Source organism: Eleutherodactylus coqui, chromosome 6, assembly GCF_035609145.1.
Source record: "Eleutherodactylus coqui strain aEleCoq1 chromosome 6, aEleCoq1.hap1, whole genome shotgun sequence".
In the NCBI taxonomy this organism is placed as follows: domain Eukaryota; kingdom Metazoa; phylum Chordata; class Amphibia; order Anura; family Eleutherodactylidae; genus Eleutherodactylus; species Eleutherodactylus coqui.
This window is the reverse complement of record NC_089842.1, coordinates 171,463,597-171,482,689: the sequence shown is the minus strand read 5'-3', so window position 1 is coordinate 171,482,689 and position 19,093 is coordinate 171,463,597. Positions and strand designations below refer to the sequence as shown.

Sequence of the window (19,093 nt, the reverse complement as noted above, 5' to 3'; positions counted from 1 at the left end):
GATTTGCATTGCGGAATCCGGAGTGGGCGTCTGCCTCCGGATTCCACAGCAAACACTGCCCATAACATGCTATTAAAAAACGCTTTTTTTCTCTACACGAGCAAAAAGCAATTGCGTTTTCCCCCCCCCCACTCCTGTAGGAAAAATTGCAGCATCATCCTCTTCGCGGACGACTTCCATTGAAGTCAGGGGAAGCCGGCTGTTCTGCAATGACATTGTGGAGAGGACGAGGGAAAAGCAGAAGTTTAAAAGAAAATAAATAAAATCTGTACTGCGCAGGTCTGATGGCTCGCCGTGTGGACCATCCTCAGTACAGAGAAGATTAGGTACACGCGGATGCCGGCTGGGCACAGGGTTAGATTTCGCATGCAGAATCTGACCCGCCTGTGTGCAGCCGGGCTAATTTTGATAGAAGTGAATGGTGGTTACAGAAGCTGATAAACTCACTATTTCCGTAACTCCCATTAGTAACATTGGCTGTTTCAGGCTGTTTATTTAACATCCAGTTCAGCTTTTTCCGTAGTCCTGTTCACCCGTGGCCACAGCGGTGAGCCTGGTTGGGGTCACCCATTCTTGTGGTGAGTACCAACTATCAAACATAGTACCTAGCATATACGTACAAGATGTGAATACACCTTAAATTACAACCCTGCCCTGGTACTCAATGTGAGAACCATCGAAAACGCCTTTTTTTCTAATTTTTATTTAACTACTTTCATCCCCCTAATTACTGTTACCTTAGTAGCTTTTAGAAGTCCTGTCATTTAACAGTATCTTGGGTCATCTTGCTCCTCTAAAATAGGGATTAAAAAATAATCAATGACGTGTATGTATACCTCAAAATAGTACTAATAAAAATTACAAGTCGTCCTGCAAAAAAAAAGAAGCTTTCGTAGAGCAAATTAGAATGTTAGACTTGGAATGTGGGGAAACTAACAATTTTGTTAGAAATAAAGTATTCTTATAGTGCAAAAGTGGTAAAGCATAATAAGACCTATATAAATGGTGTGGTGTGTTAATTGTAACAACCCAAAGAATGAAGTAAATGTAACATTTATATCACATGGTGAGCGTTGTAAAAATCCCCCCAAAATGTTGAAATTCTGCAGCCCACAGCACTAAGGCTGGGTTCACACAGGGCGGATTTGTTGTGGTTTTGCTGCGTTTTTTCCGTTGCGGTTTTGCTGCAGAAGAACTGCTTCTGCGGCAAAACCGCTTCAAAGGTTAATTTTGACTTGCGGATTTTTTTGCAGAAAAATCCACAAGTTTGTTTTTCCACAGCGCTTTTTTACTTTTGCAGCGGATTTTGGTGCGGATTTTGCTGCGTCCATAGAGGTCTATGGACAAAAAAGCGCTGCGGAAAAGTTAAAAGAATGGACATGCTGCGTCTTGAAAAACCGCGCCGCAGTTGCATTTCTGCACTGCGGCTGTGCGGAAAAAAATCTGTCCTGTGAGAACAGCCTTTTGCCAAACACATTTGTGCTGCATTGCACTGCAAACGCAGCGGTTTTGCCGCAGTGCGGATATGCAACGGCAAACCGCAGAAAATCCACCCTGTGGGAACCCAGCCTATTAGTTCCTTTTATAAAAAAAAAAAACTGAACCATAATAGAATGGAAGCAAACGGAAAATATTCTGTGTTTTTTTTAAAGAAAAAACATTGAAATCAAAAGGAAATAAACATTCCGTTTTCATTCCAAACGCAAATGTGAAGTAAAATGTAAATTTTAGAGTTTTGATTACAATTTTCAGAAAACAAAATACTCAAGTGATAGAAGTGTTTCACCGTGTTGACATCATCCCTATTTACCTTATGGCACCGTGTGTTAGTTTTGCTCACCTTTCCTAGGACTTGGATATCTGTGGTTTTGCTTTGTATGGGTCTTCACTGTTTACCTATGGTTCTAATTTACGCAGTCAGTAAACTTGACATGAGAACTTGTCATGTCATTATGGTAAACTGGTGATTGAGTGCCCCCTGCAGGGCTGTGAAGTCAAAAGAATGACCTCTGCCTTTGCCAAAGCCAATTAGGCAATCAATCATGTCATTTATTCCCTATACATTGTTTATCTAACACTTTTGTCACTGCCTGAGTTTTTCCTTTTATTGTTGGTTGTTCAGTAATATGATAGTTTTCCATATCCAAAGGGGGTTACAGAACCATAACCTTGTTTAGTCAATGAGGCTCAAAATACCAAAGTCCTGAAAGGGTTAAAGTTGTCTTGTTATCCTGAAGGAGATATGTCTATTGAGTTTCACCTTTTTCTGTGTATGTTTCTGATGATGCAATTAGCACCCGCATGTTTTGATCATTTTTTTAAATTCTATTTTCAAACCCCGATCACCATATTATCATACTTGGAAGCAAGTGCTTTTTGTTATGTGCTGAAACTCACATTATCAAATGCAATTCAGTTATAAACTCTGTTGCCTCTAAAATAATACAACGTATTGTATGCTAAATCACTATTTATTATTAGCCATCTCTTTCAATTATAGTTTTCTGTCCTAGAGGCCTTGAGTACAAGGCAGGGCTGTACAATACTGTATTGTGGAGGTATTCTCCCTCCCCTATAACCAATGCTTGTAGGAGAGGATATCTTAGCTCCTGGCGGCTCACACGCTACTAATTGCTACTAATAGGCATTAGTACCAATTAGTAGTTTATGCAAATTGATCACTCAAAAGCCATCTTTTGAGCGATCATCTTTGAGTGCAAATGGGCCCTTAGTCATGACTGACAATTCTACTCAGTAAGGTCACATTCACACTTGCTCCATTTGGAGCCTCTAGTGCAGATGCAGCACGAAATCCCAGATGAAATAGCTCAACATGCTGTGCTATTTCACACGGGAAAATTTTGGCCGGCATCGTTGGAAAACCCATCACTGGGGTATGCCTGGTGCAGATTTACCAGGCAGGAATCTGGGAGAACCCCCCCCCCCCCCTGTAAAAGCTAGATGCAAGAAAGCTAGTGGACCATTTGGAATTACTTGATATATGCATTGATTACTAATAGTGTGGTTTGATTTAACTAATTCATATTAATAGACAAACACTATCTAAATAAACTAGTAGCACACAATTGGTTGTACTGTTCATGCATTTTATTGAGCTAATTTGAGTAAACATCCACAGTACAGGAAGAAAAAGCAAGCGAACCCCTACATTGAAAAATATTTAATAACCTGTCAATCCCCCTTTCGCCAGCAATCGGCTCCACGAAATGTTTCCTGCAGCTGCATATAACATTTGCACAATGTTAATAAAGAACTTTGAAACATTCCTCCCTGTAAACATTTGGGTTCATCAATATTTCTGGAATGCCTTGGGTACACAGCTCTCTTCAGGTCATGGCACAACATCTCATTAGGGTTAAAGGGGTATTCCTAGAGTTCAGAATTTTCATTTTGTGCCTGGAAAATACCTTTTAAGTTCTGACTTGGGCATTCCAAAAAACAAATAATCTTTTTCCACCATTCTTTAGTTGCTTCAGTTGTGTGCCTTGGGTTACTGTTTTGTTGGATTAGCCATCATCGCCTCAGCTTGAGGTCAAAATAAAATGTAAAAGGTTTTGATTAGAGATGAGCGAGCATGCTCGGATAAGTCAGTTACTTGAGCGAGCCTCGCTCTTCTCGAGTAACTGCATTCTTCTCCGAGCAGGCGCGGGGAATAACGTGGGAGAGAGGGAGAGAGATCTCTCTCGCTACCCCCCGCCGACCCCCCCGAGCACGCTCGGACAAGAATGCAGTTACTCGAGAAGAGCAAGGCTCGCTCGAGTAACTGACTTATCCGAGCGTGCTCGCTCATCTCTAGTTTTTGATACACCTTAGAATTCATTGTAATTGCTTCAAAATAAGGGTCTGGTGTTTATGTGCAATGTGCACTTTTTTCCCCCCTCCAAACATAGTGTTGTGTAGTTTGTGCTGAAAAGCTTCACTTTTGACTCATCTGTCCATAGAACTTTTTCTTAAAAGCTATGTGGAATATCCAGGGGGTCTCGAGTAAACTCGTAGTGTGAAGTATTTCTTTTTGGAGTGGGGGGACAGCAGCAGCTTCCTTCATAGTGTCTTTCAATGAATGCTGTTCATTGTTCAGTGTTTTTGAAATAGTGGACACATGAACAGAGGGTTTTTTTCCATTTTGTAGAATCATCTGTAGGTCTTTTTTGTGTTTACTTTTTGGGTTTCTTCTCACCTCTCTCAGGATTGTCTAGTTTGTTTAAAAGTGGGCGTCCTGTTCAGATCACACCAAAAGCAATCTTGAATGTTCTCTATTTGCGGGTAATTTTCTGTGGATTGATGTACACCCAGGTCATTAGTGACGCTTTTGTAGCACTTTAACAGCTTAGTGCATCTCTGTAACACGTCTCCTGAAAGTTGCTTTGCATCAAGTCATAGTTCACACTAATTCATCTTTCTTGAGGAGAATAGATTTGTCAGTAACCAGACTTTGCGGCCCTTTTATTTAATGGTCAAAGCATCAGTGAAACCCACACTTTGAGGTTCAGGTGCTCTGCTGTCTCCTGCAGTCCAGTTGAAATGAATGGTGCGGCTGTGTTTATGTGCAACTTCAGTTGCCCTCACTTCAGGGTGCGCAAAAGCTTTGTTCTTGGGATCAGTGAGGGTTTCAGCGTTCGGACCTATGGCTAAGTCATAACTTTCTATTATGGCACAACCCTTTTTAAGTATAATGCTGTATTGCTGTAAAAAATGTAATTCCTTTCCTAATTGCTACATATGCTCCAGCTTTGCAAATTGAGTATATGTAACCTCTTACCAGTGCTGGATAGGAGCTGTGGGTGTAGTAGCTGTGCAAGTTCATAGTTAGGATAGCCAGGAGTCGTTATTGGGAAATCTCTGTTGCAGTACAAATGGATGAGGCACGTAACGTAGTACGAGAGGAAGCCAGAAGTCCTCAAAGGGAAGTCTCAGTTCACAGTACAAGTGGTTAGGTAGGTAACTAAGTCAGAGAGGAAAGCCAGAAGTCAATATCAGGAGGTCTTGCAGAAATAGCAAGCAATGTGGAGCTGGATTAAACAGTGCTGTGAAGCAGATTAATCACACGCTAGTGCAGTGGCAGGTCAAGACTTTTATAGGAAGTCTAATCAAGAGCCCGGGTGGAGCTAGGACATGGGCTGGATTAGTAGGATCTGCGAACAAGGCAACAGGTATGCAAGGGAATTGTCCAACGAGAGAGCTGATGGCTGAATAAGAATTTCTACTGCTTAGAGTACAGGGGGTTCCCAGTTTGAGTCCTGACCGTATATGCTATTCCTTTTAAGGCTAATGTTGCAAGACACAATCATTTTTTGACTTGTTCAAAGAGCTCAATGATCCTACCATAAGACAATATTCAGATTGCCGTAATGCAGTGACGGCCAACCTTTTTGAGCTTGGTGTGTCAAAATTCGCCAAAAAAACGAGCAAAACCTCAAGTGGTGGGTCACTTCGAGAAAAAAAACATAAATTCACAATATTTATAGTTTAAATAACAAAAATGTATAATTGTAATATCTAACTGTATTTAATAAACCCAAAACACCCATAGCACAGGCCCTCGCCTCTCCCAGCCTCCCCCTCACTTATCTCAGTAATGATGAGCCCCCAGCAGTGACAGCGGCCCCCAGCAGTGATAGTGCCCCCCAAGACCCATATACTTATTCCCTCCACCTCGTGGAAGCTCCGCTTCTCCACTGCCCGACGCGCCGCTAGCAGCGATGGTCTCCGGTGCGCACTGTGACATCAGTGTGCTGCCGGACGCCTCCTCCCCCGGACGCTGTCGCAGAACCAAGTAGTAGGAGACGTTGGGGGAGGAGGATCCCAGCTGCAAACTGACATCACTGTGTGCGTCGGGATCAGCGCTGCAAGTAGCTCTGCTTAGTGAATACCGGCAGGGGAGCCGCGGCCCCTGCCGGTATTCACCACGAACGGGGTGAACGGCTGACAGCGGTCGCGTGTCAGCGATTATGGTTACGCGTGTGAGTGCTAACACGCGTGTCATAGGTTCGTCATCACGGCCGTAATGCATCTTAGTGCGGTAGTCACATATGTACTGTCCATATCTCTTCAGGACTAGACAGCGAAAGTGTTTACAAAGGCTTTATATTGGTGCAAAGTAGTGTGGTAGCATTCCTTAAAGTGTACCTACACTTTCACTTTGGAGTTCTTATGCTCTGTCTCCTTTCGGCAGCTGAACACGGGCCATATTTCACTGCAGAAAACAGCTGATGGAGCAGGAGCACTCCGAAGTGAAAGTGCAGGAACTCTAACATTTCCTCAGGAGTGGATCTCCTAAATGTGAAATGTAAGGAGCTATAGGGAGAAATCTTGAAATAAGCTGCCATTTTTGTCTTTTATTTATTGTATAAAAATTTTTTGTATTTATGACTTAACTTTTACAAAACAAAAATTGTGTATATTTTTTGCAGACTCAGCACATTTCTTCAATGCCTGCCTCAAAATTGGAAGAAGCTTTGTATCAGTATCAGCCTGTTCACATAGAAACGTATGGCCCTGCCGTTCCTCAAATAGAAGTGCTGAATAGATTGGGGTAAGTGTATTTTTCTGTTTGTCCATGTGCCGACAGAATGGAATCATTCATGGACATAAGCTGTCTTTCGGAAAGTGAGTGTCAAATATATACATAGTTAATTGCAGAACATCTGGTTTAGTAAACAATGTGCTGAATGTAGGATGTGTAGAATTTTGCTGTGACGTAAGTGAAGCTTTTTAGAGCGTTGTAAGTCAACCTTACACTTTGTAAAATAAGCCCTAAATATTTTAACACATTCTGTGGTTTCACCAAGAAAACATCTCAAAGGGAGCTCGGAAATCTAAACCTTTTCCTTGTAATTTAAAGTGTATTTCACCCTAAACTGAAAAAAGGAAGCCTTCAAGTTGTCCTCTCAAAGGAAGTCTTTAAAGGTGTTGTCCAAAAATTTAGAAAGTCATTGTTTTTAGGTGGAAAGATAAAAAAACTCCCACAAACCTTTCCGATATATATTTATATGGACCCCCATCACTGGTGTCTCGCTCATCTCACCACTCCTGGTGTTCCTGCTTGTATGGTGACAAATTGTCTGTAGTGACTACACCTCAATGCATGACTTTAGTATTGACAGAACACCACCACTGCGGCCTGGGATTGGCTTCTGCAGCCGCTTCTGATATCACTTGCTGGTTTTGTATTTTAGCACCCACCCCCCAACCTAACTTTTAAAAATACTGTTTAATATTTTCTATAGTCAAATCTGTCTCTCCAACATTGGTAATAGATGACAGACTATAATGGCAGCCATTACATTGTTTGTAGAAGCTGTCCACCCAGGTATCAAAGTATGGATTGCCTCATATCTACACCATTACGCAACATTCTGCTGCTATTAGCCATTTAGTCGTTCACGACCTTTGGCGATCCTACAGGCGAGCTTCCTCCATGTTTTCGGTTTTGCACTGCTTCTTTCAGATGTGTGATATCAATGCCAGTATTCGCTCTGACAGGATCAGCCATCGTGTCCTTTGGCGGCCGGCTCTTCTTTTCACTGATCTGTCCAAGCATTATAGATTTTTCTAGCAACTCTGCTCGCATTACATGGCCAAAATACGTGAGTCTGGTCATCTTGCCCTCCAGTGATATATCGGGTCTTATAGGATTCAGGTCCTACAACAACGATCTGAGCAGCTCAGAATAAACAAAACTCTATGCAGTGTTACTTTTAGGCTACACAACTTCTAAACATTTTCAGCTTAGTGCTATTCAAGGCCCGTGCATTGCACCTCCTCAAACTGCCAAGTAAAGCAGAAACCTCTCTCTTCCGCTACAACAGCTTAAACCCGTATTTTTGAAGGAAGCTTCTCCATCTTTTCCACTTCTACCCCAATAAAGGGTAGGGAGGAGAAAGTGGAGGCATACTGATTTTGATAAAGACAAGGACCACCTACTACACAGTTGTGTTCTTGGCCCACCTTAGCTCCTATGCGCCTCTCTTTCTCGGATTGTTGGCCGCAGTGTACCAATACTGTTAATGTGCCATCTTTGCAGACATCTGGACTGTACGGCAAGTTACAGGTTAATGCACCATCATTCATTGCCCAGAGCTTAATGAGAGTACTTAGAGTATAGGCTTTGGAGGCCTTCACTAGACACTCTCGGCACCCTACAATTGTGTCTTTGCGGAGGGGGTGAACATGTAACATGGGGAGCCGCTACCGTCTATGTAACGACTTAGATGAACTGGTCCTATTGATTGCACAATCTAAGGGTTTGAAGGGGTTCTAATCCAAAAAAGAAACAAAAGAAAAACGCCAGCTCACCAACCAATCTCGCCAGAGGACAGAAGCACAGACAAGCTAACCAAGCGTAACCAAGATGCAAAACAGAAAAAAAATGTCCAGCTCCCTCAATTGTTGGAAAAAATATTAAAATACTAAACTTTAATTCAAAAAAAATATTAAGGTTGTGTAGACCAAAAATGACCATAACACACGGAAAAATAATGCTCTAAATCCAATGACTCGTTTCTGGCACCATCCAGCACACTGAGTTATAGCAAGTGAAATCAGAACACCACCGTGTATTTAAAACCCCCTAGAAGGCATCACGTGGTGCCAATTAAAGTTACATGATCATAAGACCAAAGCTGCAAGTGCGCAGTCTAATTTTCCAATCAATTCGCAAACTCCATCAAAAGAAAACGCACTTGTGAAAAAGATATATGTGAACACACAAACCGCGAAAAACTAAATATTTTTTCACATAAACTGAATAGTTGAATTTCAGACATACTGTTTTATAATAAAGGCCTTAAAGGGGTTGTCTCGCGAAAGCAAGTGGGTCTATACACTTCTGTATGGCCATATTAATGCACTTTGTAATATACATCGTGCATTAAATATGAGCCATACAGAAGTTATTCACTTACCTGCTCCGTTGCTAGCGTCCCCGTCGCCATGGTTCCGTCTAAATTCGCTGGCAGCTTGCTTTTTTAGACGCGCTTGCGCAGTCCGGTCTTCTCCTTTCAGCACGAGCCGCTTCAGTGTGCTCCCCGCTACAGCTCTTCTGCGCATGCGCAGAAGAGCTGTCACTTCTCGGGAGCGCGCTGGAGCGGCCATTCTGCTACCATCCTCTGTTAGAGGAAGGTGCAGAAACTGGAGCCGCCCAGCTGTCCCGAGAAGCCGCCCAGCCGTCCAGCTGTCCCGAGAAGCCGCCCAGGTAAGTGATGGGTCGGGGGTGATGTGTCACTAACAGGTGAAGGTCCCGGGCCACAGCGCTGGGCTCCGGAGCCTACCGCTGGGCCGAGGGGCCTTCGTCTGTTGTCAGGGTCTAGCGCGGGGGAGCCGGGGGCTAGCGCCGGTTACCTGCTGCCTGGCGGTGGGTGACTGGTCGGCGGTGTTCAATCCCGGGGTCCGGTCGGCGGCTGCGGGGCGTCTGGTTGTCAGGGAGACACAGCTGGTAGCGTCTCGGGAGCGCGCACGTCGGGCTGCAGCAAGCGAAGGGAAAAGAGCCGGCGGCCATCTTGGGAAAATTTTTATAAGTTGCTGAAACGCTGGAACTGTAAGTAGAAGCCAGCTAGAAAAGTCATTTACAGGGGGGCTTAGTAATGTATGCTTAATTAGGGGGACTGGGCAAAAAAAAAATTCACTGCTTCCTCGAGACAACCCCTTTAAATACCAATTTACATTATCGCATGCATGCTCACCAACGACACTCACTAATGCAGATGACCTTTGAATAACATAGTGCTTACTTTGTAGTCAGGAAATCAACCCAAAAGTACATACAAATGATCAAAATGGCGCACCAACCTGCAAGCGTCTGCCCGAGGTATGTGTGAAAGACCGGTCAGTCAGCATCAGAACACAGTACAATATACATCCCACACCAAACCATATAGGACTTCACCACCACACATTCAAACTGGGTGGAGCAGGTGTGCTGAGCTCTGCAGTTCCACTCTCACTATAATTTAACATTCCGTTAACTAAAGGCAAGATGTATTTACAAAAACAATGCAAAAACGTGTGATGTATAGCAACAGATCTATTGGGCTGGTGTAGTCAAGCAACAGCACAAGTATACAAGTGGCCACATGTGTATTTTTAAAAGCTGTTCAACTAGGAAAATGAAAATGAGACTTTAAGATAATCAAATATGAGTATAAAGATATGTTACTGGAGATATAAATGGATACGAGCGATAGTACCAAACACATGCAACAATAAACAGGAAGTTATGAATGTAACAATCTAAATAAACTAGTCCATAACCAAAAATGATGATCTGTTATACCAAATCACTTCTCAGATGAGACCTAATTGAATAAACTAAGGTCTGCAGATTTGCAATCCAAAAAGCTTCCCTCTTCAAAAGACGTTGTCTAAGTAGTGTCCCCCTCCTGATTGGGCGCATACGTTTCTCAATCCCATGAACCCTGAGCGAGAAACTGACCTATTATGTTAATAAAGTGTTTTAAGGCATTAGACACATTACGATTTGATGAGGAATTTATGTCCTGAAGATGTTCCAAAACACATACCCTTAATTTCCTTGAGGTACGTCCAATATAGAGCTTATCACAGGTGACACATTCCATAACACACCTAACAACCTCTGATTCACAAATAATTTGCTCATTGATTGAGAAGGTTTTGGTATTGTGTGAGTTAGGCTACATTCACACGGGCGAGCGCAATATCTTGCTTGCCGGCATGCGGTTTTCGCGCTGATGCGAGGCGGTTTTCATTCAAAAACGCCTCGCACCACTTCTGTGAAATTGCAATTTTCAAGCGTGTTTGACACTTGTCAGAGCATAGCAAGCGCTTCGTATTAATTTCAATGGGAAATATCACATTGCACAACATGCAATGTCTTTTAAGGTCCCATTGGGACAAGGGGAAACAAATAAACTAAGAGACAATATATTGGCCAGAGTCAGAGCTTTCTTATAAGCAATTCTACACCCATGCTGCGGTATAGTACCCAATTTATCGCCCTCAGAGAGAATAGGCAAATGGGTTTCATCAATTTTTTTGAACCTGTTCAAATTGCTGACTATTGTTATAAACCAACAAAGGTTTAGGCTGTGTGAACCCGTGACCCAAACTATGGGAATCGGATGACCTTTCAACAAGTCCAGAAGGAGCTCTGTAACTTAGAGTATTTGAGGCACGGTGTAACATCCAATGAGGATAACCTCTCCTTCCCACATGCCTACAAATATCCTCTTGCTCCATAAGGTAATCCTCAATATGGAAACGGTTTCTCTTAGCTCTCCACATCTCTCCCGTAGGTATGGCTTCGATAGTGTGACAAGGATAATTGCTGTCCACATGGAGTATAATATTTTTGCAGAGGGTTTCCAATATGTTAATGTACAGACTATCTGATTGCAAATCCCAGCAAGCCTCAAGTCCAAAAATGATACTTCTTGACTAGGAGAAAAGCAAAGATTAAATTCACTATTTATGTGATCTATAAATTATAGTATGGCAGACACAATTTTTCTCATTGGATGAGTTGGACTTCCTTTTTTTCTTTTTTTGGAGAGGTTATCCCAAAATGTAAAGTTAGTCCCTTTATGATCGGTGGTGGACTCGCCATCGAGACACCCCTCCCTGATCCCAAGAACTGGGGTCCCATTTCTCCCTTTTTTTCATCACTGTGGAGATGCTTCTCCCACCCGCAGTGAAGTTACATTGAGTGAAGCGATGGCCGAGCATGTGTCGCTGCCACTCCATTCATTTCAATTGGCTAATAAAAATTGTTTGTGCTTGTATCTTGACTATCTCCCGCAGTCCCATTTGAAAGTGAATGGAGCGGCACCGCACATGCGCTGCCATTTCTTCATTCAGTCTCCTTTTCACTGCGGGGGGTGCAGTAAGCCTGTAGTTAGGAAGAAGGTGGACACAGGACCACATTCTCTAAATCAGTAGTGGTTTCAGCAGTGAGACCCCCACATATGATAAAGCTCTTTGCTATTCCTAGCATAGGGAATAACTTCAGATTTTGAGATAACCCTTTGAAACTACGGAGACGGTAGGTATATCCGACCATGGCTGCTGCATGCGGGTGTCAGCTGTGTAATAACCATCTCATATAGAGCGGGTCTAGGTACAGTCTCTTACGACTTGTGCATAGATGTATGGCCGATATCAAGGAGGGGTTAAAAGGACTTTAAGGATAAATTGAAATCTAGTCTCAACCATTTACTAAAATATACTAAAACCTGTAAAAGATGGATTGCTAACTATGTTGCTGTAGATTTAGTATTTTGGGGGGGTTTTCTTGATACTGTATGTGTGATCTCTGTTAGATAAGTGAAACACAACAACCGTGAATTTGTCTTCTTAGATGATGATATGTATTCTAGACAGCACAGCATCCCTTTCATCGCATTCATTTGTGATGCAGATATATTCCTGGTACTATAAATATGTTATTACCCAGCACAAGCTTTGCCCTTTATTTGTTGTTTGCATGGAAGGAAAAATTTGCTGTCCATTTCCAGGAAAAAATATTATGCAAATAGCTGCAACAAATACTTTTGGTTTGTTACTGTGTCCCATAACAAAAGGAATTGGAGCCATTAGTTTTGTCCTCCTTCTGTCTTCAGTGTTGGAGCATGTATGGGAAAAGGGGTCCGTTTTAGACAGCTTTTACTCCAGTTTGGAGGCTCCATGAAGAATCTTACACATTTTGTAGGCCAAGAAATTGCTGCTTTTCATTCAAGCCCATTGCAGACAGAGCCAGAAGCAGACAGCTCTGTCCACATTGCAGTGGCCCAGGTTGGTACTGCAGGCACAGCTCCCATCGAATTCAGTGGGAGCTGTGCCTTCAGTATTAACTCAAGCCACTGTGATGTGGATAGAGCAGTCTGCTTTCAACTCTGTCAGGCCCTTTGGCATTGCACAAACAGCTGATAAGGAGGGATCCCAAGCGGTGGACCTGCCAATCAACTATTTATGGCCTATTTTGAGGTTAGATCGTCTGTAGTTAAGTCCCGGAAAACGCCTTTAAAAGATGGTGGATAACTTCTGGTGGTCTCCCAGTTCAGAACACCACTGATCTTAAAACTAGAGCCCCCCCCCCCCCCTCGAACAAACACACACACCTCACTGTAGGATTACTACACCTCCACAGCAAGATTAAATGGCGCGATAGCCAGCATGCCCAGTGCTGCACTATTAACTTTAAGTGGGACTGCTGGAGATAGCCTAGGTACAAGCGCTGAGCAATTTTTTTTTAAGCCCCATTGAAGTTAATGGACATGCATGTTTTGCCATCACTCCATTCATTATGACATCGCTGTGTGTGGGAGGAACATTCTTGCATTGACAGAGTAGGGGGTAATGGGACCCCCGTTCTACGGATCAGTGAGGGTCCCACTGATCATACTGTGGATATTGGACATTTTAGAATAACCTGTTTAAGCAAACTAAACTCCATTGTACACTATGTGAATGTCGTGTTCATCTAATACATTTAAAATGTACTATTATTTAATTTGCTTTTTTCTAAGCAAGTCCAAAGATGTTTAAATCATTCTCCGTTAGAAGCCATGGCATATCTTTTGGAATATGCCATTTCTTCCCAATTGGTGGGGGTCAGATTGCCATAACCCTGACCAATCCTCATATAGCAAAGATAAAAAATGCTAAAACACCTCTTTCCTCCCTGTCACATACAGTGTTTAATCCAGCCAAACTGATGAAGGGGCTCGACCCCGAAACACGTATTCACTTGCTGGTTCTCTAAATAAAAAAGAAGTGCTTTCACTATCGCATCCTGGACCTTGAGCTTTGTTAGCTCAGAGTGTTGCGCCTTCACCACCAGTATTTTATCACATTCCCTTTTGCAATCCTCATATAGTCCTAGGTAAGGGAGGTGGCGCATCCACAGATTTGGAGAGCCGCTGTGCAAGGAACTACAACAATATCACAATCCATTTGAATAGAGCTGCGGTGCCTTGAAGTTTCCCCAGAGGTCAGACCCCCATGACCATGAAGTGATGGCATATCCTAACAATATGCCATCACTCTTTATGCTGGGAATGCCCCTTTAAACTGTTTCAGTGGATCTTTTTTTATTTCAGGTATTGGATATTCCTTTACCTAATTATACCTCAGCTCTAATTTTCCCCTATGGCACTTCAAATCTCTTGTCCATCGTCCACAGGATCTCAGACCCCTTTTAATGATAAACATTTGAGTTTAACAATTGTAACATACAGTACCCTTTAATTACATGAGACGGGAATGTTGTTTCCATATATTGGAGAGCATAGTTTAGCTGATTAAGGGGATTTTAAAGGAGTTTGGATGTCTTTCAAGAAAAGCCTAATATTACAGGGTTATGCGGTACAACAGTGTTTCTCCAAAAATAAGACCCTGTCTTATATAAATTTTTGCCACAAAAGCACTGATTTTCTGGGAATGTCTTATTTTACTTACCTAGCAGCCATGGTCCAAGTCCCTCCCGCTGATCTCTGCAGTTCCGTAGCTCTGCGGCGCGTCCTGCCGTCGCATTAGTTCAGCGAGCGCTGCTCTCATCCAATCAGAGCCATCGCTTCCTGGAGGCAGGATTTATGAACCCTGCAACCAAGAAGTAATGTCAGTGGCCGAGGAGTGCAGGAAATGCAGCAGAGCTACAGAACTTCGGAGACCAGCTGGGGGGACCGCGCCTGCTAGGTAATGTATTCATTTACTTTTTAAAAAATGTTTTCTAGGTGGGGCTTATTTTAAGGGTACGGCTTATATTTCAAGCCTCCCCGACAATAGCCAAAAATCAGAGTAGGTCTTATTTTTGGAGAAACGCGGTATGTATCTATAGATGGGTTGTTGATCCTAGTGTATATTCTGCTTGCTAGGGACGATTGTCAACTACCTCATAAAAGTTTTATTGCATTCCTATGAATCAATACGGTAGTATAATAGGTTGAACTATTATAGTAAGTTTGAGTTCACCACATATTGGGCCTTTTTTGTTCTACAATCTGATGAAAATGCCAATTGAAAATTCTAACTAAATTCTGAAGTCTCTATTATTGTCATGTATAATTAGGCTAATGTATAGGAAAAGCCTATGTCAGGAAATAGGGCTAAAACCCCATTTACATGGAGCGATGATAGCTCAAAAATCTCTAAAAAGCGATACTTTGAGCGATAATGGTTGCGTCTAAACATGTGGCCATCGTGCACTTTTCATCCACTGCTAGCTGATTGTTAAATTCAGGCCAACCTAAAAATCATCAGGTGGTCTTATCAGGAGTTCTCCGCGGGTAGTGCTAATAGCATTGTTACCTGTCAGAGAACAAAGGAGCTAAATGGAGATAATAGCTCTCTGGCTAAATACTGCATTCAATGAAGGCATTATTTGCATGCTAATAAGCTATTAAGTAGCTGAGTAGCTACTTAATAGTTAATGCAAAATGATCGCTCAAAGCTGTCACTCAAACTGTCGTTTAAGCGATCTTTGAGCGATCATCTGCTGGTGTAAATGGGCCTTTAGTTTGTGTAGGACCACAACAAACTTTATTTCATTTGACCGTGACCAGTATCATAAGTTCACAATACAGATTGCACAATAAGAAGCTCTTATTAATAGGAAACAAGTTTATGCCTTCAAAAATGAACACGCTCATAATGTACTTTGTTGCCATCAAATTCTTCTCCATGGTATGCAACATTTCTGAAGACTTATATCGTCTCTGATCAAAGTACATTTTTGAGAAACCAATGGGAAGATGTTTAATGCTAATGATGGAAAGGGTTACAAAGTTATGTCTAAAAGTGTGGCCTTCATCAGTCTGGGGCAGCCAAATAGCTTACAGATGTCAAAAGTTTTATCCATGGGATGACTTTATACTCATGGAGAAGATGACTCTTTATTGAGATTCTGTGCCAACATCTTAAGGCTGATTCATGAGTGTAAAAAAGCATATTTGTGTTTGACTAAAATAGAAAAATTACATTTGGAAAACCATTGGCTTTTTATAAAAGAACCTTTTCTAAGCCCTTAAAAATGGTAGTGTTTTGGTTGGGAAATTCTATGCAGTCTGCATTTGCTAGATGACAATATTCAACTAGTCATTCTGAGGTAGCTTTAGATCTTAGCTGAAATGGATGAGGGCGTTTTTAAACACAAATCAAAAATGATGAGTTTAAGTAATTCTAAAATGCTTATGTTTTGGACGCAGAAATGTTGAGGATTGACAATAGACAACCACATGATCCATCTAGTCCGCCCTTACATTATTTCTCTTTGGATGGATGTGAGGAGCGTTTTTCCAAAATGAGCCAAGGCATAAGGAATTGTTTTACAGAGAATCTAAATACAATCTGCAGACATGACTTCTTTTTCTCTGACAGCATTAAGTAAAATTGTTATACAACAGGAAATAACTAACTTTGCTTAAATATCGCCCTGTAGACATGTAAACAGAAGCAAAGGGATTCGAACTGCATCTTAGGGAGCGAAATCTTTCCAAAATGAGTTAAGCCTATTTTTAAACACTCTCCTCATATGCTTATCGCAGGCATGTATAAAGGGGTTGCACCAAAATTGCTAAGTTACCCCTTTTCCGTGGGAGCTATCCATTCCCATGTCTCCACCCCCTTCCCCACAGTAAATTCCGGATCAACGGAGCACTTGCTGATCATGCATGGTCAGTAGAGATAAGCGAGTATACTCGCTAATGCACATTACTCGAGCGAGTAGTGCCTTAGCTGAGTATCTCCCCGCTCATCTCTAAAGATTTTGGGGCTGGCGCGGGTGACAGGTGAGTTGCGGGGGGAGAGAGAGGGAGAGAGAGATCTCCCCTCCGTTCCTCCCTGCTCTCCCCCGCCGCCCCCCGCCGGCCCCCGAATCTCTAGAGACGAGCGGGGAGATACTCGGCTAAGGCACTACTCGCTCGAGTAATGTGCCTTAGCGAGTATACTCGCTCATCTCTAGTGGTCAGCCCTTCATTAATTTCAATGGGGATGAGAAATACCTGAGCGGGTATCTCCACAGTCCCATTGAAAAAAAATGGCGTGCTAATGTGTTTGCACGACCAGCGCTCCATTTGGTCTCCTCCTTACTGCAGAGAGACCGGTAACCTCGCGTTGAGGGGAACACAGGACCTGTTGGATAGGGTTTAATTTGTATTTCTGGTACAACCCCTTTCACTGCTTAGTAACCACCAATATGCCTTTTTTATGGTGGTCACTATTGCGCTTCATACCTGCATACCTTTTTACAGTGGTGCAGGTTTAACCTGATATGAGTGTCCTGTTGTGGAAACAGGGTTTGGCTGACAGCGGGGCTCCTGCTCTAATGGCCCTGGTGTGGAAAATTCTCCGATCCCGGCAGTTAAACCCCTTACATGCTGTGATTTATATTGATCACAGCATGTAAGTGGGTAACGGGGAGGGGTGGTTACAAGGTGTGGTTGGGTTCCTATGGCAGCCAGTGGCCTAATAAAGGCCTCTGTGTCTGCTATGTAATTCAGCCCATCAGGCCCTGCCTCCGACAGTCTTGATAGCCTGCTATCATAGGCATAGTACACGTCATTGCATAAGTAAAACAGTGTATCATGCTAGCGATTGATTGATTGCATTCTTAAGTGGGACTAAAAAGCGTTCTTTAAAAAAAATATATTATTTTTTTGAAAAGTAACATTCAGCTTGTATAAATGCAGTGTCAACGTTCCGTTCCAAACAGCGTATTAGTTTGTGAACTTCGATCTTTATTTGAAGTGGTGAGTTATTCCACTACAGTTGTCAAGCAGAAGGGAAAAAAAATCTCAAATATGCATGCTGTTAGTCTATAGGGGAGGCAAGACAAAGGCATGGGGAGAATTGTCTGGTCATGCCTGAGCAAGCGGCGTGGACCTTGGAAACATGTCAAGTCCAGAGACTAGGTGACCTGGAACTAGGGAACACTAGTATGCATGCAGCCAATATGCCCTCAAAATATTTCACATGCCAACCTGAATTACCTGACTTAATTACGAGTTTGTAGTTGATCCAATAGAAAGTCCAATAAAGTTTGTTTAAAAAATCCAATGTAAAATAAACTGTTTTCACTAAAAGATTTTTAAAAATATACATAAAGGGTATTGCCGCATTTCTGATGACCGAAACAATAAAAATAATGAATTAAGAAAAATGCCAGTCGCCATTTTTCAGCCATTCACCTTCCAAAAAATGCAAATAAAAGAAACTCAAAGGTCACATGTATCCAGAAATGTTATCAAAGAAAACCGCAACTCTTTCCAAACACAAGATCCCACACAGCTCCATTGGTGAAAAAGCAAAAATATTATGGGTCTTAAGCCCCATTTACACACAACGATTATCATTTGAACGAACGAAAGACTGAACGAATTCACGACTTTTTTGCATAGAAATGCTGATAATTGTGTGAAATCCTCTCCATTTCTCTCCTTAGCTAAAGTAAAGAGTGCATATGTTTACTGAGGTGGGCGTGTGGTTATATGAGGGATGTCTGGCCAGCAGGGTTTTAATTAGTATGAAGATAAGCCATTGTGTTCTGCAGGCATGAGTAAACAATCACCTCTACACTCAAGTTGTTCAGTCTTTCAGAGACTGAACAAATACCATTTAAATGATGGGAATAGCAAATGAACTAACAACTATTTTTATGCAGGCTGAAACTCCTCGACAGACGATAAATGAACTAATAGTGCACGATGGCTTTGTATCAATATGTAGCTATTATCGTGTAAATTCGTTAGTTTGAGCGAATTTTGATTGATAATCCTTGTGTGTAAATGGGCCTTTAGGATGTGATGATGCAAGTGCGTTTTTTATCTTTAAAGTGTTTTTATTGTGCAAAATAAGATTACTGTAAATCTCTTGCTCTGTAAAGTTAATGTGCCTTTTATGTTAGACTGTGGACATGTTTAAAAACAAAGTTCTAAAATTGCATTATTTATTTATTTTTTGCTGACCCTACCTTCCAAAAACAGTTTAAAAAGCTAACAAAGTCATCCATACCACAAAATGATACCAATGAAAACTATAGGATTCTTGTCAAAAATAAGTCCCTATACAGCTCTGCTCTGTCAATGATGACCTAAAACGGTTATGG

The 19,093-nt window shown here is 42.1% G+C and overlaps 1 protein-coding gene across 1 annotated transcript in view; it reads left to right on the top strand.

Moving 5' to 3' along the window:
* Positions 1 to 19,093, top strand: part of MNAT1 (MNAT1 component of CDK activating kinase) — a 156,118-nt gene that overhangs the window by 73,319 nt on the left and 63,706 nt on the right. The window contains exon 7 of the mRNA XM_066608206.1: positions 6,432 to 6,553. Within this exon, the coding sequence (XP_066464303.1) occupies positions 6,432 to 6,553 (122 nt within the window). The remainder of the gene's footprint in view (positions 1 to 6,431; positions 6,554 to 19,093) is intronic.